The sequence below is a fragment of the Oreochromis aureus genome, linkage group 23, assembly GCF_013358895.1.
Source record: "Oreochromis aureus strain Israel breed Guangdong linkage group 23, ZZ_aureus, whole genome shotgun sequence".
Lineage (NCBI taxonomy): Eukaryota > Metazoa > Chordata > Actinopteri > Cichliformes > Cichlidae > Oreochromis > Oreochromis aureus.
The window spans coordinates 33,920,488-33,945,079 of NC_052963.1; the positions used below are offsets into that span (position 1 = coordinate 33,920,488).

Sequence of the window (24,592 nt, forward strand, 5' to 3'; positions counted from 1 at the left end):
GGTTGCATGGATGTTAAAAAGCTCAACCAAAACAAGACATGTTGCACTGCTGGTCATATCATATCAAGGTCCTAAGTCAATTTACAGTGTTTTTGGAATTTTGTGTATCTAAATACTCTTGGTTTTCTAAGTGTTTATATTGTTTTATGTATTTTTCCCCTTAGTGCATTTAATCCGGTCTTGTTTTAGAGTTTAATTCATCTGTGTCAAGTTTAATGTTCACTCTCCCTCTGAAGTGGGGGGGGAGCATGCAATCTGTTCTGTTTGTTTGTTTGTTAGCAGTCTATGGTCCACAGTTTCCAAGATATCCTGCTCAAATTTTGTGTGATGGTAGATATCAATAACAGATTGAGCTGATTTAATTTTGGCAAAAATCAAGTCAAGGTCAAGGTCACACCAAATTTGAAATTCAGTACGAGCATTTGACCTTCATTATTAGCACCCAATGTCAAAGTTAACCTTGAAAAAAAAATTCAAGAAACCACCACTTTATGTTTTTTAATTGAATGCCCTTTGATGTCACAATGACTACAAAGTATTGCAAAATCATACACTGCATATCTGAAAATGTCACGTTTTAACAGCTGAAGATTTCAGCCAATTCTGTTCCAATCATATGGGTAAAGATAATAAAATATATACGACTTTATTATGTAATGCTTAAAGGTCATAGGTCAAAGTTTGCATGGCTGCATGCTGTGATATAAACATTGTAAAACATCACAGTTTTAGTATAGCCCTTGACCTTTAGGGGGAGCTCTATGAGCTTATTTCATTTCCTGCTTTATTTTGAGCCTGGTGCTTTGCTTTTGTCTCCTCTTCTGTGATTTAGTTCAGCTGTCTCTCTTTCTCCACCTGTCTCCACTTCCTCTACTGCCATACTGTGTGTTAATTTACAGTTGCTGCCTCCCCCTTTGTCAGAGCATCTGTTCTCCTTGGTCTAGTGATTCTCCTCAGTCTGTTTTCAGGTTTTCCTCATTGGGCTCTGTTTTGCAATCAATCAATAAATGACTTTCTTTAAGTTCAGCACAGTCTGTAGTGTCCACAGACCCATGTCAACAGAGCTCATCTTTTAGTCAATTAAGTGAATTCTTATTGGAAAATACAACATATAATATGAGGAACACTGTCATTTTATAGTAATTTCCAGTTTAATCAGGGTTTAACAGACACAGAAGTAGCTTTTTTTTTAAACTAATAACATAGCTGCCCATTTCTGCGCGGCTGCTGTCATCTGTCTGATTTAATTGCGTTGGGAGCGGTCATCATTCAGTGTTGCCAAATCCCAGTCCAGTACTATGTGCAATCATAGACACACTTCGGCACCATCAACTGAGGAGGGCAAAGTTTAGCAAAGGGTCAATTGTCCTGCTCTGACAGGTGCATCGAATCTAATAAAGTTAACACAAGTGGGGCGGCGCTGCCACTGAGGCACAGACTGCACATGCTCACTGGCAGAAGAAGAAGTCTAATCAGGCGAAATAACAACACCTGTGGCAATGAGCTACCGGTGAGGCTCTTTTTTTTTCCTTGACTTGGCAGAGTAGGAAAAGCACAGGTGCTGCTTATACCGTTAACGATTGCTCTGCTCTATTTCAAGTGTCCCTGCAGGCCATAGGAGTGTGACAGTGAGCCAGCATGAACAATATCAGGAGCCTGAAAGTGGAGCAGCTGAATGGAATTCAGCCATAATCAATTTTATAAATCCCACCTGTGCTCTTTTTTCACTGACAGTGAAATGTTTTTAATTCTCGGATTAAAAAATGATGTCTGAACTAAACGCAGCTCTGGAGATTCACAGTTTCCCAGTGGTCATTCTGACGCATTGAGCATACTTCTGTTTACTTTGTGCTCGTAGCATAAGAAATATCACACGTGCGGTCCAGTGTTCTTGTGTGAGTGTGTGTCGTTGTTGTTCGCGGGCCGCGCTGAACTGTGCGTTACACATTTCAAACTAGGCCACAGACACCGAAAACAAGCTCGTTCATCACCCGTAAGAGAGCGTGAGCACCACAGGCTATTTACCTCAAAGATGATGAGAACATAGACCCCGGCCAGGATGATTCCAGCGATGGCCACCTGTGTCTCCACGCTGACGTAAAGCGACTGGTGGGTCATGGATAGCGGCACCACCTCGTTATCCTGCAGGAACGCCTGAATTGTGATGGCGATGGGATCACTGTGCAGGAAATGAAATGGGAACAAGAATGGTGGGAATGATCATCTTTCATTGCTTTTGTTGGAATTACGACCGTCTGTCAGAAATCTATCAGCAAAGACAAAACACCAGAAACACCTTAAGTCATATAATACTTGCCATGCTCAACAAGGCTGTCAAGTTATATTGTTTAATTTGCTCCTTTTCTGTGGGGATCATAGCACTTTCATAATCAGTGGCACCTATCAAACACATTTTATTCAATTAATTGTTTTTCATTTAAATTTATTTCTGTGGGATTAATTCACAACACCAATCATTACAGTACATCACCTACAGTAAAGTCTTTATAGGGAGACACAACAGGACGACACTCTATGCAGAACTTAGTGATGGTGGGGAGGATGAATTCCCTTTCAACAGGAAGAGACCTCCAACAGAACCAGGCCCAGAGAGGGGCAGCCATCTGCCATAACTGGGGGGGAGTGAGGGGGAATAAAAGAGAAAAAGAGGGACTACAAACAGCACAAAACTCAAGCCGCAGAAGAGAGAAGACAAAAGTTAATCATGTCAAGGAGCAGTGGTGAAAAAGGTCTCAGTGCATCATGGGAAGTCTCCCACCAGCCTGAGCCTATTGCAGCAAAACTAAGGGATGGTTCAGTCATAAATATATGAACTTTATCAAAAAGGAAAGTTTTAAGCCTAATCTTAAAGAAGAGAGGGTGTCTCCTGAATCCAAGCTGGGTTCCAAAGAGGGGCCTGAAAGCTGAAGGCTCTGCCTCCCATTTCTATTTTTAGAAACTGTAGGAACGACAAGGAGCTTCTTAAAGCTGATAATAAAGAATTACATCAGTCCAGCATAGAAGTAACAAATGCACGAATTACTTTTTCAGCATCCCTCTGAGACAGGATGTTTGTAATTTCAGTGATATTGATAAGATGAAAGAAGGCCATCCCACAGAGATTTGTTCAATGTTTGAGCCCCAGAAACCTCAGAGCTGAGACACCCAGGAGGGATCTAGTCAGATGCTCAAGCTGGCTCCTTTTAAAGTGAAGGAGCAGCAGCTCTACTTCAAACTCTCTGTGCATCGTATCTCAAAGGTTCAGCCCAGAAACTCATCTCAGCCATTTGTATCTGCAGAGCTCCTGACCAAAGGCAGAGGCAGGAATGCGGATCAAGTCGAAAACATGTCCAGGCTTATCAAGCAAAAAAAAAAAAAAGCCAAAGAAAGTGACTTTAAAATAAACCAGAACAGAGAGTAAAGAGTTGCTCTCTTGAACCAGCAGACAGTCCAGAATTGCTCACTGGATATATTGTGCATGTCTCTGACACCAGTGGCTTCTAACTGGGATAAATGTTACACACTCTAAATGATAAATGCACACACAAAGAGTCAGAAATATGACAGTAAAGGTGGTAGAAAGCTTGCAAACTACACTGCTTTAAAAGTCAGAAAGGTTAGCTTTAAAATTATTATTGGTTTTGTTGTTTTTGTATATCACATAAACAACCCCAGTGATAATCAGCGGTTCTTCTTTTAGGCCCGTGTGACCATTAAAACCAAGGCGGTCATATCAATATACTGTCACAGTATTCTGAGTACCTGCTGAGCATCTCAAAGGTTTTTGTTTCCACTATCTGGTCGCTTCTTTCTGCATGTAGAGGGATGGTCCAATTATGAGTCACCTGTTTACAAACAGCACAGTATAAACGAGGCAGAATCTCATTAGTGTAATAATACTGTGAGGAAGATGGAGCTCGAGGCTGCTCTCACCTGCTGAGTCCTCCTCCGCCGCTGTCCTGGCTGCTCGGTCTGCTCTACCTGGATGAGGATGTACTCCTGAGTGGTCAAATCTATCATCCCCCCTGCAAAAGGCCCAGCCACCTGTAGCTTCAGTAAAGCATTGTCCCGAAAATCAGTCACATTCATTGCTGTGAGACGTGGGCGGTCAAGAGAAAAATCCGGACACGTTGAATGTTTTGTGCATTTGAAATGAACGGGGGCATTAAATCCACGCCCGGAGTGTGTTAACATGGCTCATACTCGATGTACAACAACCCTGCTTCATTTTCCAGCCCTCTCCTCTTTGCTGTGATCTCAGAACTAGTAGGGCATGTCTACGGTAAGTCACTGGAAAGGATACAGAAACTCTCTGTGGGAGAGACTGCCACCATCCTCCAGGGGTTGTCTCGATCAGGATACATGCTGAAGAACAGCTGGAACCAGAATAAAATCATCGGTATATTTTATAAAAAACATATTTTAAACAGGATCACAGCAGGTACTTTTTAGTGACGACACACTGCTTTATTTACAGTGTTTACAACGGAAAACAGCTCTGACGCTTTGCCCAGCTGGAGCTGCACTGTCTCTGCAGACAGCTCCGCTTTTCCCCTGCGTCCACTACCAGCCAGCCATCCTGCCACACCTCTCCCTCCTACACCTGAACCACAAACCACACACCCCCACCACAAAGATGCGCTACACAGATTCAGTGGATGCAGTTTTTATGAAAATGGACAGTGGTCTCAAATGTGGTGTTTTATTTGATTTAATCCAGTGAAGAGTAAACAGACCAAGAGGTGATTAGCTAAGGTTAGTATTAAAAACCAGAGGAAAGCAGCTGACCTAGCTATCATTAACTTTCAGTGATTTCAGTAATACCAAACAGCTTTTTTTGTAGTAATTAGGTTTTCACCATGTTATACTTTCCATTTTATTATGCGGTGGTGTCTGTTCTACAGGGACATATATACTTACACTGCAGAGAACAACAAACGCAAAGATGGTGGCAGTTTTGGAGACTTTGAAGCAGCATCTGGAAAGACCAAAAAGTGGATAGTGAGTAAAATTGAATGAGGTTGGTGTGATATTATTGGTTTTAAACCAAGAGGCTCAGGCCCCATAATCTGTAACATGATAATGATTATCTTTTTCCACTGGCCCTACTTTTCCTTAAGCACTTTTATCTGTTTCTCTGAGGAATAATGGCATCACAGTGAGGGATCAAATGCAGAAAAGAAGTTGGGACTCACTTCACATTGCTTGTGAATCTGAAGCTGAGGTTGAGGTTGTCCAGAGGGTCGTACTTCTCCGAGGAGCTGGAGCGCGATAGCGACAGGCTGGTGACCTCGCTGCCCAGCCGATACCGCCTCTCCACGTCCAGGGAGCCGTTGTTCCAGGGCTCCTCAACTCCAACAAAGCTGGGGTCATGTAGGGTCATGTAGGTTATGCTGGAAAATGAATAATCACAGTCTCAGCCCTTCATCAATCACTAAAACCTCGATACAAAAAAATAAACAGAACACTCAAAGGCAGCAGCTGCAGATCGCAGAGGTCTAAAATTAAAAAATGTTTCTCCCATCATCCCATAAGTCTGTAGTACAACCCTGTAAGAAGGGCAGTACAACACACTTGTAGGATGAGTCATTTCATTTAATACAACCACTAATGTTCCATTGTATTTGTGCCTAACATGAGGCATTAAAGACACACACACACACACACACACACACACACACACACACACACACACACACACACACACACACACACACACACATGTTGGGTATTCATATCTTGTGGGGACATAATGCTTTCCCTAGCCCCTTAGCCCTAACACTAACAATTAAATATGAATGCCTAACCCTAAACCTTACCCTAAACCTAACAATAACCCAATTGTAACCCTGTCATTAAAACCACATTCTGAGTCTCAAAAATGCCTTCAAACTCGTGGGGACTGGGACTTTGGTCCCCATAAGGGCTGTTGGTCCCCACAAGTATAGTAAACTTCCAATTTTTGGTCCCCACAATGATATGAATACACGTTCACACTCACACTCACACACACACCCACACAGTCCACTTTTAAGGAAAAATATTCAGAAGCATATAAAACTGCTTCGGTAAAAACCTTGGAGGTTAACAATGACAATTTCCAGATAACATATAATAAGACATTACAAAAAAACATATTTATGAAATTTTTTAAAACTTATTAGTCATTTAAGTGTGTTTTTTGATTACTAAAGCTTATTTTTCTTGAAGCTACAGCAGATCATCTGCCTCCACCTCACCATATTCCAGCATCCTCCACTGCATGTCCTCCATCACTACATCCATTAATCTTCTCTGTGGTCTTCCTCTCTTCCTCCCTCCTGTTACACCTGTCTCCCTCTCATTCACACACATATATTCTGTCTTGCTTCTACTGACTTTAATCCTCTTCTCACCAGAGTATCCACCTCTACAGGCTCTCCTCCAGCTGCTTCCTTTTCTCACTACAGATCACAATATCATCTGCAAAAGTTAATCGTGACTCCTGGCTGACCTCATCTGTCACAAAATGGGTAGTGTGGGTTGCAAGTCCACATCTGTGTAACTGTTTGTAGAAAGCAGTGTCACAAATGATAGATTCTGATATGACCATTGTACAGGTCAGTAGTAGATGGAACAAAATTATTATAAGTGAGGTTCTAATATCTCAATTAGCTGCTCAGTATTAAAAATACTGAGCATGTCAACGTAGCATAAAACTTGAAATTTCTAATACATTAAGTGCTGGCTGGTTGTATGTTGTCTGAGAAGCCTCCTTAGAAATACTGCATAAGTAACTCTGATCATATTGTCTTCACTCTGATCCTGACTGATAACCCAAGCTCAAAACTGCTTGGAAGCCACTAGCAGAGTAAATTTGCACTTTTGTTAAGCTCAAATGAAAATGCTGGCTTCACACTGCATGTTTGTATGCGTCTGCATGTGTGTGTGTGTGTGTGTGTGTGTGTGTGTGTGTACATAAACTATGAAGTATCACCCTAAAAAGTCAATAAAGCCCAACACCCTGCAGTTCCAGTTCTGTCCACTAGAGGCTGGCTCCAAAGCTGAGCCAGTGCCCATACACTCCCATCTTAAAATGCCTTTAAAAATAGTTTCATTCTACATGACAGCTGAAGTGAACTGTGCCTTTTTGTCCAAATATCATCACTTCTGGCTTAAAATAAAAGCCTGGCAGCAGCTAAGACTCGCACAGCGAGACACAATCAGTGGATGACCCTGTTTTGTCATAAACTTTTATCCAGTTCATGACTCATGCACTGTAACAGCTAAGAACTGCTTGCTAACAATTGCTAAGTTGCTAAATACGGTGGAAGTTTTTTTTAAGAATGAACTGAATAAACTGATTATTTATCTTTTTTACCTAACCCTATGTGTAATTATTATTTTTATTTCATTTTGAGCATCTTACGGTTTAGAGCAATATGCCAATGAAAAGCCTGAGGAAAGACTCACCTGTCATCTTGAGAGAATCGCAGCAGAGGCGACCTCTCTGTGAGGTTGGCTGAGTTTGTTTTTCCTCTGAGGATGTTGACAGCACTGAAATTATTCCTGAAACTACAAATGCAACAGAATACAATTAGTTTTTAAAAAAGGGGTTAGAAAGTAACCAAACAAAGCGTTTCTGAAATATGATCCATTAAAAGGCTTTATCACCCTGCTGCTGCATCCAGTAACCTCTTATAGTCAACAGCCACGCATACACACTATATTTGTTTTCATCTATCATATTATCACATGCTGAAAGTGCAGTATCAGTGGTCAAGTTTAAACACTGTAATCGACCGTTTCAGGGAACCCACAAGGTGGTGGCTGTTATAATGTGTCCAAACTGACGTAAACCTTTGAAAATGGAAAGTCCCTCTCAGCTAATCCTATTAATCTTCAGGTATTTTAACCTTTGCTTGCCAAAAGTTTTAGGTGATTAAACCAGTCTGTGACAGAATCAAGTTCTTTTCTTTTATATAACAATATTTTTTTTACAATGTAATGGGAATTGATTACTGTATTATTATAAGGATCAAGAAGTCGGGTGTCCTTTTTGTGACATTTCTATTAAATTTCTATTGTACTCAGAGAGATTTCTCCAGTTATAAAATATACCTCCTGTATTTGTTGTTATTGAGTTAGTGGGCTTTGTTGAACTCATCACAGACAGTTTTTTGAAGGTGTTTTGAAGTAATGAATGCGGCAAGTTTAGTGGATAAAGGACAAGATTACATCTGGCAAGTCTGCCCCATTAATCCCTCTGATACTTTTATACATCCATAAAGAGATTTACTGCATGTCTACAAATGTTTTCACCTCCCTTTTTTCCATGATCCCACTCTGATCCTGTCTAGTAGATGTGACTTAGCAGAAAGATTTCCCTTCACTGCGGAGTATTTAAAGGATATTAAGCAAAAAATAGTTGGACTAAACAGTTTAGACTTGGTCTATTTGGAACACCTACAACCAACAGCCATCGTGACCAACTCATTGATGAAACTAGACTTATTTTTCACTTAAAAAACTTCTACCATTTGAATTTCCTGCAAAAACAGTGTGTGTTTTTTTCTACTTTGTCTAAACTATCGTTTTACCTTCTCTTTGGAAGTGGCTTAAACCTGTATTCTATCAGAAGGCCACTAGGTGGTGAGAGCTATCGGTGCAAGAAGATTTTGATCCTGTAGAAGTTTATGGGAAAATAAATTTCTGACCTCTGACCTTTTTGAGTTAAATATTTTCTGTAAATTTTGGTCATACAATGTTTCAAAATAGGGCATTATCTATGATATGAAACATCAGTAAGCTTGCAGGTTAACAGTTCCTCTTCACATTTTCTTTTTTTTCACTGTGCACATTTTTCAGTCCATTGAGGCATACCCAGTGAATTAAAGGATATACCTTATTAACCTACCAAGAAAGCTTGCAAGCACTAGTGTTAGCTGGAAACTCCCCGAGTCTACCCTCACATCTAAACTCAGTTTTCAGAGCAGCAGTCCACAAATAAAATGGGTTATATCATGGTGGCTACAAGGGGAAGACATTTATCCTTCGTGCGAAATTCTGGCTATTTCATTTCATTTATTTAATTATTTCACACTTGGTTCAACAGCCAACTGCCATAAAGTAAACAATAACTGTGTGTCTTTCAGGTCAAGAATTCAGAACACTTGTCCTCTAAATGAGCATCCATTTATGTTCCCATTGTCTGTCATATTTCCTTGTTTTAGTCTCCCTTTTGTTTTTTCCTGTTTTATTTTGTCAATTGATTTTCCTGCCTCCAGGAAATCTTTGTATTTCCTCTAATTCCTTCATTGTTTCTACCTGGATGTTGTCCTACAACCTTGTGTATGTGTAGTCTTTGTATATGTAGTGGAAAAAAAAACAAAAAAAATTAAAGTCTGTTTTTTTTATTATTAGTCCTTTATGTAATAAAAAAAATAATTTAAAAAACAGACTTTAAAAATTTGGGGGGATGATGATGTTTAAAAAGTTCAAATGAAGGTTTTAAAGTGTGGCGCTTCAGCATGATTTTCTTTTAGTTCAGCTCAGCATCGTCTTCTTATGTCTGTATAACTGTTAATACTAAAACTATAGCTAACTATAGTTAGCTTGGTAACCATTAAGTCATGTGGCCAGATCTGTCACATGACAGATGTTCAAACCTAAAAAAGCTCAGACAGAAAGCTGTCCTCTGCTGGAGGGCACCACTTATTTTATTGAGCACTTACTGTCATGGTCCTGAGTCTTTGACCCAGTGTTGTTGTGTTTTTGGACTTTTTGACTCTTTGGATTCTGGTTTATTTAACATTCTAAAGTGTAGTTTATATTTCTGGTTTTGGTTCTTTTGCTTTGTGTAGTATTTGTATGTTCTAGTCTTTAGGTTTCTGTTACCATGCCTGCCCACTTTTTATCATTTACAACTTTAATTTGGTTAATGAAGCAGAAAAATACCTCACTTTAATCCCAATAACGTCACAGCCACAGGTTTGAGATTAACCCCACCCCACCCCTGGCTATCTTAGATACCCACCGACACACACACGTATGTCTCTGTCCGTGTGAATGGACATGGCTCACAAGGAAAATCAGGCCTTATACATTTATATTCATGCATGCATGAGAGGATTTGGCCAGCAGAGCATGTGTAATATGTTTCTGCATGTGTGGTTTAAATTCTTGTTATGTGTTTATTTCAGATAATCCAGTAAGAGAGAATGAGGGCTAATCTTCTGCTTAAACACACAAAAACAGTCTTAACCTGAGAAACAGCTGATGAAAGTAATGAGAATGAACCAAAGTTAAAGTAAAGATGTGTCACAACCAAAACTGAAAGCTGAAAGATGCCAAAACACTCACTTGAGCTGAGGGAGAAAGCAGGGTCATATCTCACTGGTTTTAAAAGCTTCCTGTCTCATGTACAGGCTTTCCTTTTGGCCTTGTCACCTTCTGTTTGTGCTCAGTGTGTTCAATGTTCCCTGGTTTTGGATTCCTGCTTTGTTTCCTTCGCCTGGACTTTTTCTTGATTTTTGTTCTAAACTTCTTCTTGGTTCTTCTGACTGAAAAAGCTGTTTCAGCTTTTGATTGTTTGCTTGTTGTAAACAGAAGACTATTGGAGAGAACACGAATTTAAATGGATTAAATTCATTCTGCAAAGAACTGTAGCTGCGGTTAGGTAGAATTATACCTTATTATTCTGTGCTGTAAAGCTCCATGTTCCAAAACTTGATGCGTTTAACAGGATTCATCTTAACCTTTAATCAAAAAGCCTTGAGCAGCTTTCTTTCACTCCCTCTTTCTCACCTAGAACTTCAGTCTAGTGAAGGACCCCCAGCTAGACCCCCTACAGCAGAGGTAGGGAACTCCAGCTCACAAGAGCCAGTGTCCTGCAGGTTTTAGATGTGTCCCTGATCCAACACAGCTGATTTAAATGGCTAAATTACCCCCTCAACATGTCTTGAAGTTCTCCAGCTGCCTGGTAATGAACTGATCATTTGATTCAGGTCTGTTGACCCAGGGTGAGATCTAAAACCTGCAAGACCCTTGATGCCTGGAGTTGCCCATCCCTGCCCTACAGTATCTTTCCCCTCCAATGGTGGATGTAATTCATGAATGATGGATGAGCATGAGAACACAGTAGTTACCCGTCCTCTTGTCGAATGGGGACAAAGCCCTCAGTGTGGATGACGCACTGTCCTGCAGACTGCTGCAGCTTCTGGGTGTCTAGCCTCTCCGAGATGCCCTCCAGCAGACACAGTTCCCCGAAGTTCCCTGCCACCGCCTTCGGTGACCTGAGGCTGCTCCTGCCCTGATGGCCTTGGGATGCCGTCTGAGACATTTCAATCTCCAGGCTGGTTTTGTTCTCCAGATACATGGTGAGACTGCTGCAGGGGGAAAACGGTGGCTTTATCCTTCTTTAAGATGCTGTGACTTACACAAATAACTCAGTGATTGCTGTTCACTCACAGACTGTGTATATAAAAGAGCAACTCCTCATGGTGTCTCACAGCACTTCTTTTTTTTATTGACATATAATGATACAGCATTGATGTTTTTGAAGCAGAGTTTGCCCTGTTGCCTTCTTAGCTTTTTAAAACCAGGTGTCAAAACCGTGGAGTCTGTCCAACAGTGACTGTAAAAAAAATGCAGTGTCAGTCTCAAGTTAGGCCAATCCTAAGGTATCTCCTGCTTTATGTGCATTTTTAGCTCTAATGGGGCCATAATTTCACAAAATCAACACCATGCTTTTTATTCAGTAAGGTTTGGAACCTGTGACTGAGACCATAAACGCAGCAAGAAAGAGTTTACTGTGCTCTGGGGAGATGAGGGGTGCATACTGACGACAAATTCTTCTTGCAACCAGAGGAGTCGCCCCCTCCTGGACATTAGAAAAAGTGCAGTGAAACAATAAGTGGTGATCCAGGCCTTTGAAAAATGTTTTTAGGGCCTAAAATTGGGATGTGTCCAAACATTATGAAGACCATGAACACCAACATTGCTCCTCAATTTTAAAGCAATATCAAAGCAGCACAATAACTCATGCTGAGCAGCCACTGATCCCACGTGTTGATATGCTCCTTTGAATTTTTACCCAAAATGCACTTTCTGAAGAAAACAATGAGCTAATTGTGCTTAAAGGTTTTAAAGAGTGAAGAGAGAATACACTGGTGTCATCACTGGTTTAATGAAGAAGTGGTGATGTGATCCATGCTTTTATTGTTGAACAGCAGCTATAAAATCCCAGCAGTGATTGTGGTTAAATCTCTAAATTATACTTTGCACTCATGTGATGAAGTATTACATCACAGCTTTGCAGACCCAGACGTTACATTTCTATTGCTGAATTTCCTCTGTGAGTGAAAGGGGCCAGCAGAGATCCTCATAACTGCTTCATGTCAGAGTCTGATATTCTCTATGATGGACATTCAGTGGTTTTCATGATAGAGCAACACAGCAGACACGGTCTTCATCAGTACAAAGGCTTCATGAGTTCAGGGAGATTATTTCTCACATGAAAGGCGACAGGAAGTCACATGTGACTTTTGCTGCTATAATACCGCTTTCAGGGAAAGACTACAGCACAGTCCTTCCACCCAAACACTATTTCATACTGAGCTGCAATGACCAATTGCATCATAGAATCAACAAATATTTCTATAACAGAACTCAATACTCATTTCAGTTGTTTGTTTTTAGGGAAAGCACTTCTGGATGGATGCAAACTGCATTTCGTTGCCCTGTACCTGTGACATGTGCAATGACAATAAAGTTGAATTCTATTCTATTCTATTCTAAAAAGCCAAAGGAGTCTGTGCATCTCTGCGACATTTTTATTATTTTGGATTTTGGGTGTACTTCTGAACATTGCTTTATTTTACAACTTAGAATGAGGGAAATTGTTACAGGAATTTTCACATTCCTGTAACAATTTTCCTCATTCTAAATTTGGACTAGAGAAGTACAGTCGGACGGTAACAAAGAGAGGGAAGGTAGTCAGAACAGAGGGGATTGCACTACCAGAAGGCAAAAGTTGAGGACAGGCACAAGTACCTAGGAACCCCACAGGCAAATGGGAGCCATGAAGAGGCCATTAGGAAAGCCACAACCACTAAATACCTGCAGAGGGTCAGGCAAGTCCTGAGGTGAATGGGAAAGATACAGGCAATTGGCACCTATGCCCTGGCAGTGACCAGGTACACTGCTGGAATAATAAGCTGGCCAAAAGAGAAGACGGAAGCCACTGATATCAAGACGAGGAAGCTCCTGACTATGCATGGTCAGGTCCAACACCCCGAGACTGTATGCTAAGCGAAATGAAGTAGACCAAGGACTGGTGAGTGTCAGAACCATGGTCCAGGTTGAGAAAACAAACATTCACAAATACATCAGGAAGATGGCCTCAACCGACCGCGTGCTCAGTGAATACCTCAGGCAGCAGAAACCCAAGAAAGAGGAGGAAGAGGAGGAAACATCATGGAAAGACAGGCCCCTGCATGGTATGTACCACCAGCAGATAAAGGAAGTGGCTGACATCCAGAAATCCTACCAGTGGCTGGACAAAGCTGGACTGAAAGACAGCACAGAGGCACTAATCATGGCAGCATAGGAACAAGCTCTGAGCACAAGATCCATAGAGACTGGGGTCTGCCACAACAGGCAAGACCCCAAGTGCAGGCTGTGTAAAGATGCCCCTGAGACAATCCAGCACATAACAGCAGGGTGCAAGATGCTAGCAGGCAGGGCATACATGGAACGCCATAACAAAGTGGCCGGCATAGTATACAGAAACATCTGTGCCGAATATGGCCTGGAAGTCCTGAGGTCAAATGGGAGACACCCCCTAGGGTGGTTGAGAATGACTGAGCTAAGATCCTATGGACAAGCAGAGGAAGATGGCCGTAGTGATCGACGTAGCGATAGCGAATGACAGCAACATCATGAAGAAGGAACACAAGAAACTCGAGAAGTACCAAGGGATCAGAGAAGAGCTCGAGAAAAAGTGGAGGGTGAAGGTAACAGTGGTCCCAGTGGTAATCGGAGCAGTTGGTACAGTGACTACAAAGCTAGGAGAGTGGCTCCAGCAGATCCCAGGAACAACATCCGAGATCTCTTACCAGAGGAGTGCAGTCCTAGGAACAGCAAAGATACTGTTCAGGACCCTCAAGGCCTCTGGTAGAGGACCCGAGCTTGAAGGATAATGACCGCCCACAGGGGCGAGAGTGGAACTTTTAATCAGTAATTTGGCCATTCAAGATATTTGGGTTGAATGTTCAAATCAGTTGATAGATTACTTAAATATGAATCAAAACTACAGTGAATATCAAACCCTGGTATGACTTGAAACTATGTTACTAGGTCTAACCAATAAGATTGCTGGAAAATTCCAAAACATGTGATGGTGGTCAGCTGACCTCCATCACATGCTTTGGACTGTTTACATTGTCTCCAGCAGTGTCCGGATTCAGACCTAACATTTATAGGAATTTTCTTTTTGGAATAATAATAATTAAAAAAAAAAAAAAAAAGAAATCCAGCCAGGAAAATTCTTTCTTCCGGGTAGAACTGGAATTACTGCCATTTATTGTACATTTCTTTAACCAGTCTTCATCTGTCGCTGTTATATATGCTTCCCTCACCCACTTAATACAGACATAAAAGGGGAAAACTGATGAAAACATTCTAGATGCAGGTTTCTCGTGGATGCTCCCATCTACACATGAATTAAAAAATATTAATGATGCTCACATCAGATTTCCTCTTAGTTTGAATGTTTCCATCAAAGAGGGGGCTCAGCATGTTCATGTTTAGTCATTTGTTTCAGCGTTAGAGTTCAAACTTGGACCACTTATTGTTCACATGCGTTTCCTACGCCTCATATTACATTTGTTCTGCTTGTCCCATGCTTGTGATGTGGCTCAGAGAGGAGAAAGAGACTTCTGTGTGACATCTTGCCTGCAGGCTGCATGTAAAAGCAAACACAAACTGCTTTCTTAAATTCTCCACCCTCGTTCACAGCAATTAGAAATTCAGCAGGACAGGAAGCCGTAACAGCACGGTTCTCTGACTCGGATGTTTGTAACTTGTGGTTTCTTTCAATTGTAGTATTAGGTAATGTCTAAGCAGTGAAATATAAAGGAGCATGTTTCATCCATTCAGCAGACATCATTTAGAAATCTATGGAATGACTGAGGGGATTTTTACAAAGCTACAGCACTACTTATAGCGCAGAATTAGGGCATGAGGCTTAAAGCCCTGAAACAAAGGCCAACACTGTAGTGTAACAGAAGCACATCCAGGCTTTAAATTCAAGCTTTTATTTTGTCAGGAAACAGGTGAAAAATGTCAAACTCACCTTGATGAATGAAGACAGAGAACTCGATTTTAGATGAGGATGAGGATGAAGACAAACAGGATGATGATGATGAGGAGGAGGATGGCAGTGCTCAGTTGATGCTGATGTTGAGCCAAAGAAAGCGGAACTCATTCAAACTGATAATCCGACAAAAGGTAAAGAGTGATGGTCTCACATCTGCTGGGGCTCGTTCTTTTCGATGTTATTTGAGCACAGGGACGTGATGGAAGGCGAGAGAGGCTGAGGTGTTTCGTGTCCTCTCGGGTGCTCTCCCAGAAAGGAGGGAGATGTTCCTGAGGCGCAGGCTCTAGAGGCGCTGAGGAGGGTGGAGGTTCTTAACAGAAAGCTTTCCCATTCAGTCGCTCTTACTCCAGTTTTTTTTTTTCTTACAACCAAACCGCCCCCACCCCCCTGCTTCACATCCACCCCGAAAGCAACTTCATTATGTTATAGATATATATGCATAATAGATTTTTGCTCTAAACAGAACTTTAAATGTGCATATAGATGTTTTAATGTTAATGCTGTTTTTGTAGCTGTGTGATAAATTATCAGAATATTTGCAGTTTTTCTTTTTTTCTGGGACGGGGGGCTGTCATGTGGAAAGCAATGGGTCTAACTCATCACAGCAGGGAGCCTCAAAGCCACAGATTTAAGGCGAGGAGGGGTCAGTGAGGTCAGAGACAGACAGGATTCTGACAAAACCCAAAATTTTAGTTTCAAAAACGGCACGTTCTTTGTTAACATCATTTACATCTCATCACCCCCCCCCCCAAAAAAAAAAAATCTGTCAAAAATTGTGGAGCTGCGGCTTCTATGGTGGATGTTTATGACTAAATGAGAGAAAAATGGCTTTTTTAATTTTTTTAAAAAAGAGAAAATTATTTGAACTGTCTGTGAAAGTGAAGGAAGAAAAACTGATTAATTAAATATCATTGAAAATGGTTGCTGATGCAAAAGGTTACTCACATTCCTTTGGTTAGAAGTCAGGGGTTTTTATATTTTGAAAATGTGAACTTTAGTCAATTTAAATGAACACTCAGAATTTAAAAAGAAGCTGAAGCTGTTTTTTTTTTTTTTTTTCATTTTACTAAACAGCAGCTAAGGTCAGGACTGGGCACTGATTTAAAAACAATTTTTTCATTTCATCTCTTTGTTTTGTGGCCTTGTTTTTCTTCTACATTTTCCCTTTATTTAAATAAAGAAAATGGAATTTTAAAAACAACTAAGACTCTTTAAAATTCAAGGATTTGCAGGACGCTTCAACAAAACCAGGGACTGTATCTGTAATTTAATCTCTTAATACATTTGCATTTGACCCAACACAGCTGAGCAGATTACGATTTTAACATCCTGCCATCCATGAGTAAAAGCTAGTGAACCAGACTAACAGGACCTAAGTAATTAGAAACTCCCACCACTAAAACCTCCAGCCTATAAAAAATGATCTATTCAATGAACTGAACACAAACAGTGATACAAATATATTTCTAATAAGTCCCCTATCCAAAAATGATCTTAAAGAGTTCATTCTCAGAAGTCTCTGAAGACAACGTCTCCCATTGAGCGGTCTGAGTCACCTGGTCTGGACTCGCGGCTGCCTGTGAGGATAAAGCACAACAAAGATGATGTCCCGGGGGGGGCAGCTACGCTCTGGTCTTGTGGGCTGATGTGAGACGTCGTAGTGAGAACAGAGAAATCACATGAACGACAGAGAGGAGAGTAAACTGGGAGTCTGACGGAGGTTTAACCGGCGTCACCGCGGCGTCAGAGTGAAGGAGGTTTTCGCTGCTTTGTGTTCATCTCATCAGGACTGAGTGCTGGATGCTGACTGGTCATGACAACGGAGTCATGTGATGCAGCCTCACACAAAGCAGAAGTTAATGTGAATGAACTCCTTTAGTTACACACTCATGTCTGTGAGCCCGACTGAGCAGCAGGCGTTCAGAGATGTTCAGCTGGGATAAATCTGCTTGAACCTTGATCTGAATGCTTGGTTAGCTGTCTGCTGAGCCAGAGAAGGTTTCTGAGTTGGTGGCACATGATCCTCTTGATCTACAGAATACAAGAGGAGTAAAAACAGTGCAGGCCTCCGAACTGAATGTGAAGGCACCATCTGATTGTCAGCACTCTGCTGACGAGCCTGATGATGCTGAAGTGAAATATCTAAGGGTCGAAGTTCACTTTTACCCTGTTGAGGGCATTTAGACGTTGCGCTGATCTGCAGCAGTTAGTTTTTCTGTCTTAATGATTGTGAATGTATTCTTCTCCTCACTTCCTGTCACGTATCTCCTGTTTCACCGGTGGAGCTTCATATTAGACATGACCAAAGTTTCTCATGATGAGGTCAGTGTGTGCACAATAATCCCTGTGAGCTGCAGACTGCTTGAAACACTCAGTTTTTTTGACTCTTTGCTGTTCATGAATTCAATCTCAGGAACCTCTAAAAAGGTGACCAGCCTCATAATCAGAAGACCGTTTCTCAAAGAGAAGCAGAGAAGCCAGAACAGCTTATTTTAATTTCTGGGTGAACTAAGGGGCTGCACCGAGGCCCAGACAAACACCCGAGGATCCAAACATTACTCTTGTATAAATGTTTTAAGATTTTAAATTTGAGTTGGAAATAGTTTGTCTTTTTGGGGTGGGGTGTAAAGTTTGGACTGATCTGTGCACATAGCTCTGTAATGAGAGAATCAGAAACATTTAAAGCTTTATGAAACCAAGGAATGAAAGGAAGATATTTGGGAACCGAGGAAACCAGTTAGTCTCTTTGACAGTCAAACCTTGTTAAAAGAATGCAGCACGGCATCCAATTCAAAATGAGCATTTGTTCTTCAAAAACCAGCCTCATTTTTCAGTTTAACATTTGGTACTTTGTCTGTGGCAATACATTTTTTGCAGATCATTTCATTCTGTTCTTTCATGTGACACAAACACGCAGTTGTATGACCAGTATTGAGTTTTTAATGTCACTCCCCATCCCAACACTCTTTCATGCGTTGCCTTTCCAGGAATTTTTTCTGGTTCACTGATCCACATGACTTCAGCCACTTTGAACACGTACGTTAGACTGCACCGATCCGCTCTGTTCAGCTGGAGAGACTAATTCACGCGTTTATATTCAGCATGTCTGACTGCTTTGATGTTTTTTCACCAGTTTGTCATGTGTCATTCACACACAAAGCATTTCAAACTGCTCCAACCTGTATGAAAAGTGAAATGCCAGGAGTACAATTTGGCAATTTTGTGGGTTTAAAAACAGGAAAGTGTTCCCGACAGTAACACTACAGCACAGTTCCTCTTATTTTACAATGCTGATTTACAGTGATGAGTAAAAAGAGGGTTAGAGATGATAAAAACCTTTGTCACCCTCCCACCCACATGCAGTCACATGCTATGGCTGACCCACAGGGCTGCCTGCTCACCCCGAGTAGCATCCCTCAGTCCACATGATCTAAATACAGCAGCCAAAACCTTCAGCCCTCTCCTGAGGAACCTGCTCCCAGTGCAGGAGACACACATCCTCTCCACTCTTAAGATCAGGCTTCAAACTTTCCTTTTTGATGAATTTTGTAGTTCCTCTGCTTCCATCTTTTTCACTCCCTGTGCATTTATATGACACCACTGCAGTCAATGATTTAGTTTCATCTCGGTGTAGGTAGCTAGGGCTTCTTCATCGCTACATTGTTGCCTCTAAACGCGACTCGCTAGGTTTCCCATATTATGAGGTCTTGACCTTACTGTGTAAAGTCCCATGAGATAACTTACGTTATGTTTTGGTATTACAGAATTAACATAAAACTGCTTAGCGTGATGATTTGTGGAACGCAGTGCACGCTCTCACATGACCACGGGAACCTTTTTTCTTCTTGCTGAAACCTAAATGGCTATACTTAGCTGTAATTCCCCAGTAACAGGTTAAAGACTGTATCCAAAGATGGACATAACCATTACCTTTTTGCAGCCTTGAGTGTTTCGGTTGAAACAGTGCATCAGAAGTGATGTCATTCACAGGCCACACCCTAAACATACATTGCTTCATCTCGTCTTTTACGCTGCATGTTCTGGAATTTACAGAATTCATGGACCACTCTAACCAGTTAGTGGGTTAAAGTCCCACTAACTTATCTTGTAATACCTTTCAGTGGATACGATTTTATCGTGCATCGTCACAATGGACCGGTACTTATGCTTTTCTGCTCTGAGCACTCGAGCCCTTTCTGCTACAAGCCTCATTCACAGAGTCATACAAGCAGTATTTTCAGTACCGAAGCACTTTGTCCAACATTCACTCATACTCCAACAGATGCACTTTCAGTTCAGTAATTTGCCCAATTCAGTTGGGGATCGAACCACCAATCTTCCAACTGGTAGGCGACAAACTTTCTCTTGAGCCGCAGGATGCAACACTGCATCCTTGCAATGATGCGCAGAGGACAGTACGGGTTTTTTATACTTCCTCCCATAATTTTGACATCATTGCACTGAAATGATAACAGAGGGCTGCTGTCACCCCAGGTCACCCTTCCACTACTCCCCTGGATCACACTTCTAATTCCAGTCCTAATAATCCCTTGCAAAGACTTGAAATTGCATTTATTCTTATATAATATTAAACAAGTTTGCCACTTTTGCCTGACAGGACACTTTTTCCCCCACAATTGAGGCAGGAATCTAATCTGAAATAACCAAAACTAAAAAACAAAAACACATTACGACTAAAGTGCTTTAGTAGAAATATGGCGTTTCCAGAAAAGTAATCCGCTTGAATAAAGGTCATTTAGGGGGAAATATTAACCTCCACTTATGTTACAGACTATATAGGACACAGCTGGAGATGAAGGGCTCAGCCGTCCTCCCTCTCTGCCTGAAGCCTGGACTGTAGTGAAAAGCACCTGACTCCCAGCAGAGTACTGTACGTGGTGAAAAAAAAGGACTAAGTCCACAAAGAATGCTAATGATTTCTAAGCCAAGCCTTCAAGGCTTCATAAAACAGAGGCCTTTCTTATTTTTTTTTACCTCTCGTGACTCCACTTAACTGTGCATGATTATGCAAGGTGGAAGTCAAAGCCGAAGACATTTCAGAGCGGTTACTGGAGCTAAAGACACCATAAGGAGTCTGTACGATCGCGTCTGATCGCCTTGTTCCCAGGACATGAGAGGCGATGCCCTCCCGGTGCTCAAGCAACAATCCCCTACAAATAATCATGGGAGACTTCTTTAACGCTCCGCCGCCATCAAGCTGTGATGTTTGTGCCGCATATTAAAACGGATTCTTCAAGAAGTCAAAGAGAAAATCTGATCGGCTTCTAGCTAGAGCACCGCCTCTTGTAAGACGAGGACAACAAAAACAAAAGGATAGAGCGGTTTCATGAGGGCGGCCTTCAACTCTTTCCAAACATGACATTTATGCAATAACCTTAATCTGCAAAACGATGTCTGAGAGGAATAAAACTCAGAGAACTGAATTTCATTTTGATGTGAGCTTGTAGTGATTAGTGTTTCACACAGAAAACATGGGATTAATCAGATTACATTTAATAAGCAGGAATGAGACCTGTGAATACATGGCACAGTCGCATTATGTACATTTGTTAAGGAGATGGTGCACGGACATGGTTGAGGGGAGGGGCGGGGTACAGGAATCTTAAAATGATCCTTCAGTGGGCTCGGACTGAGCCGGGTGAGAAACACTGACTTTAAGTTAAAAACTTTCTTTAAATTTATTATAAAGAAACATTACCAAGAAACAAAAACACTACTGTTTTTCGCACATGAACTTCTATATACACCCTACGGAGAGGAAACTCACACAAACCAGAGGGGATCTACCACAGTGCTAGGCTGGAGCCTGTTTTTTTTAGTTCAGCTGGAATAATACACATAATTCTGTAACACAACAATCAGAAACTAACCCAGAGTGAGGCCGTGTTCATTCCTCTCTTTAGCTTATAACGCTTTTAAAGCTCATTGCACACCCCCGCCCCACCCACACACAGACATTTGTGTCTTTGCAGTGTTTCTATGTATGTGTGCATCGACACACGAGGCCAGCAGTCTCTCTGCGGCCCTTCAGTGTCCCGTTAAGTAATCCTGGGTGGAGTCGGACGCGAACGAGTCGGCGTCCTCGTTGTCGGAGTCCTCGCTGCTGTCGTCGGCCGCGGGCTCGCCGGACAGGGCGATGCGGGCGTAATCGTCTGTGTCAATGGACTTGCAGAAGTGAATGGCGTACTTCAGCTTCTCTTCCAGGACCTGTTTACACGAGTACCTGGGCAGCTTAAGCAGGAAGAAACATGTGTAGGACTCCGGCAGGAAGTGGTCGGGGGGGTTGTACTTATCCAGCACCTGAAGACAAACGTGGAAGATTAATTTTCATATTTAGAGCCCCAAAATAACTTTGGAGCTTTATTTTATGTATTTGAATCAGGACGAGAGATGTTCCTGCTGATTCTTTAGTCGAATAAAGAGGAGAAAAAGTAGTAGTAGAAAACAATGTGGAACAATTTCAAGGACGAGGTTAAACACAAATGTTTATCTTTGCATGTGCACACGCGTCAGATTAGTTACAGCCTGGCTACATGTCACGGTTACACGTCAGTTTACTGTGACAGTATTGCAGAAGTACACTTGTCTTCTGCAGAGTTCACAGTACAACATTTGTGCAGGTAGTGGGTGACGCAGAGTCAATCATTTCACTCCCGAGAAGCGTGAAAAAGAATCAGGGGACAGTGTTTAGGTTTCTCACCTGCACCACAAAGTCTCTTCCACGGAAATCAGCGATGGTGCGCGGCAGACGTGTGCGGCCCCAGACGAACCTCAGGAAGAGAGACCTCTCTGTGTTTGAGAAGGACTCCATCACGTCCCAGAACCACTGAATGAGAGGTGCTGTCGGCTCCACCCCTTTATAAGTGGCCACTGACTTCAGCAGGTGCAGTGGGATGTCTGGGCTTCCGCACACCTGCGAAGAAACAAACACATACTATAAAATCTGCACACAGCCAGGGCACAGATGTGACTTCACAGCCTAGAGCTGCTCTCCCTCACCATCGTTTCCAGCTCGTAGCCAGTGAAAAGTGACAGCAGGGGGACGGGGACCACTCGAGCCATTCCCTCACGCACTGCAGACACCTGCTCATCAAACTCGTGGAGTCTGCAGGGAGACAGAGGGAAACTCAAACAAGTGCAAAGCTGCTTTCACATATGCACTGCAGACCTGAACGTTTATAGGCCTTAGAATGATGAGACATCAAGCGACCTTTAACCTGCCAGCTAACCAGGGCATCAGTTCAGATTTGGTGCGTTAAAACTCAGTGAGTGGGCGTCATGATTCACTTTATCCAGAAACCTCCATCACCTAAACCACACATTTCATGCAGTATGAACAAGTCTGAAGCAGACTACTTCCTGCTGTGGACTTAATGTGAGAGAGGAGAGCTGTGGGAGATTTGCTAACCTGATGCTCCAGGAACTGTCCAGAGCTCATTTGTGAAAGGAGATTATTTGTATGCAGTGAGCATGTTCACTCACCTGTAGTTGATGGCCAGGCGGACGTATTCTGCACGGTTCTCCAGGGTGATGTGGGAGTACTTTGAGCTGAGCTGGATGTCTTGGCCGCTGGCATTGGGCACGGTAAAGGGCAGGGTCAAGGCCTCGAACTCCTCAGGTGTAGCCTCATTGTCCCGAATGTACATCAAGCCGGGAATAAAATCCTTATCAACCTGGAAAAAAACAGAGCAAATCACTGCTGGGAATTTGAACTAAACTGAGTAATAAACGTACAATTTAGCTGAACTTTACGCAACATTTATCCGTGTGTGTGTGTGTGTGTGTGTGTGTGTGTGTGTGTGTGTGTGTGTGTGTGTGTGTGTGTGTGTGTGTGAGCATGTGCCCACATCTCATTACCACAACACAATTCCCGTGAGCGCTGGAGTGATCCATTTTTTGGAGTCTTGTGCTAAATTCATTTCCCAGCTAACCTTTCCAATATCTCAGGGGCAAAACCACAAAACAAGGGCAGCTTTGTGAGGTAGAAGCCCTTTTTTCCACTCCACTGTTCCCCCAAAGAGGGCTCAGGAGCTCATGATCAGAGTTTGAGGGCAGGAGTCGACTCACACCATCTCTGAGACAAAAGCTGAGGTTATGCCTCACAACCTTCTTCACTTCAGCAAGTATAGATTCTAACCTTTCTGAGGAGCAGCACAGTATGAGTTTCGAGAAATGTCTAGAGAGGTCCGTACCACTGCAGAACAGCGGAGGGGCTTAGGTTTTAATCTCAGGAGGAATGTATACGAGTGGGTTTCTCCTCCATGTTATAATGCACGTCATGTGGTTTCTTATGTCAGATATTATACAACATTTTCAGTCTTTCACCTTTCCAGCTGCAGGGAGGAGGAAAGGTTGAATTCTGAGCTTCTGTCTGAGTGTTTTGTGGGTACAGAGCTTAAGAAAGAATGGACAATATGAGGCTATAATACGCTTTAAATGGCCCTTGTGTGAGAACAGATGTGGCTTTGACAGCAATGATTTTGCTGCCTCGTGTCAGAGTTTAAGAGTCGTTTATTCCTTTTACAATCATTTGTAAATCAGGAACAAAGACAAAAGCAAAGAGACGTCTGGAGCACGCAGCTGATGCTTAAGTGCATCGGAGCTGGCATGCTGCAACTAGAGAAAACCTGACTGCTTTCCATTTTAAATATTCACCAACATTTTAAAACTGGAAACTTATCATTTTAAATGCTCCTGAGTGTCCAAGCTCTCAGCTCTGAGTGCATGATCACTTCAAGTTCACTGTGGTTTTGCTTTTGATTTCTTTACTTTCACCTTTTCTCCTTTGTCGCTTCCTTCGATGCACTCTTTCCACTTCTTGCTCTAATGCTGGGTCAAAATTACCTGTTCTATTAATAATTAAATCTGGAAAAGAATTAGTAACTACAACAGCGTCATCATTTTAAGCCTTTTTGTTGAGAAGCTGTTCGATCCAAAAACACTTGATATCAATAAAACACAGATATGATCTTAAATACATTTTATAGCCCGCATGAGTGAAATGGTTATTGTCCACATCAGGAAAAAATGTTTGTTAAGGGAGAGCAACCAGTTTGCTTCGCATGTGAAGTCAGAACTAAAAATGGCCAATGAGCTTGTCCTGCATTTTTTTTTTTTTTTCATTTTTAAACTAACCACTGGTTATGTGGAAACCCGCTACACCCCCTTTGCCTTTTTTGCCTCCTCAGACAGCGAGACCCTTTGCCCAGCTGT

At 42.0% G+C, this 24,592-nt stretch overlaps 2 protein-coding genes across 4 annotated transcripts in view; both read right to left on the reverse strand.

Moving 5' to 3' along the window:
• oca2 (oculocutaneous albinism II) overlaps positions 1-15,648 on the reverse strand; it is a 54,194-nt gene extending 38,546 nt beyond the window's left edge. The window contains exons 1-9 of the mRNA XM_039606304.1: positions 15,335-15,648; positions 11,127-11,366; positions 7,453-7,554; positions 5,196-5,393; positions 4,921-4,978; positions 4,304-4,376; positions 3,934-4,091; positions 3,763-3,845; positions 2,026-2,179 (exon numbers count right to left, since the gene is read on the reverse strand). Coding sequence (XP_039462238.1) covers positions 2,026-2,179; positions 3,763-3,845; positions 3,934-4,091; positions 4,304-4,376; positions 4,921-4,978; positions 5,196-5,393; positions 7,453-7,554; positions 11,127-11,356 — 1,056 coding nt within the window. The 5' untranslated portion in view covers positions 11,357-11,366; positions 15,335-15,648. The remainder of the gene's footprint in view (positions 1-2,025; positions 2,180-3,762; positions 3,846-3,933; positions 4,092-4,303; positions 4,377-4,920; positions 4,979-5,195; positions 5,394-7,452; positions 7,555-11,126; positions 11,367-15,334) is intronic.
• A 5,203-nt stretch (positions 15,649-20,851) lies between these two features.
• herc2 (HECT and RLD domain containing E3 ubiquitin protein ligase 2) overlaps positions 20,852-24,592 on the reverse strand; it is a 52,107-nt gene continuing 48,366 nt past the window's right edge. For all 3 annotated transcript variants that reach the window (XM_031730546.2, XM_031730548.2, XM_031730545.2), the window contains exons 88-91: positions 22,862-23,052; positions 22,379-22,484; positions 22,080-22,292; positions 20,852-21,679 (exon numbers count right to left, since the gene is read on the reverse strand). In XM_031730546.2, the coding sequence (XP_031586406.1) occupies positions 21,407-21,679; positions 22,080-22,292; positions 22,379-22,484; positions 22,862-23,052 (783 nt within the window). In that variant the 3' untranslated portion in view covers positions 20,852-21,406. The remainder of the gene's footprint in view (positions 21,680-22,079; positions 22,293-22,378; positions 22,485-22,861; positions 23,053-24,592) is intronic.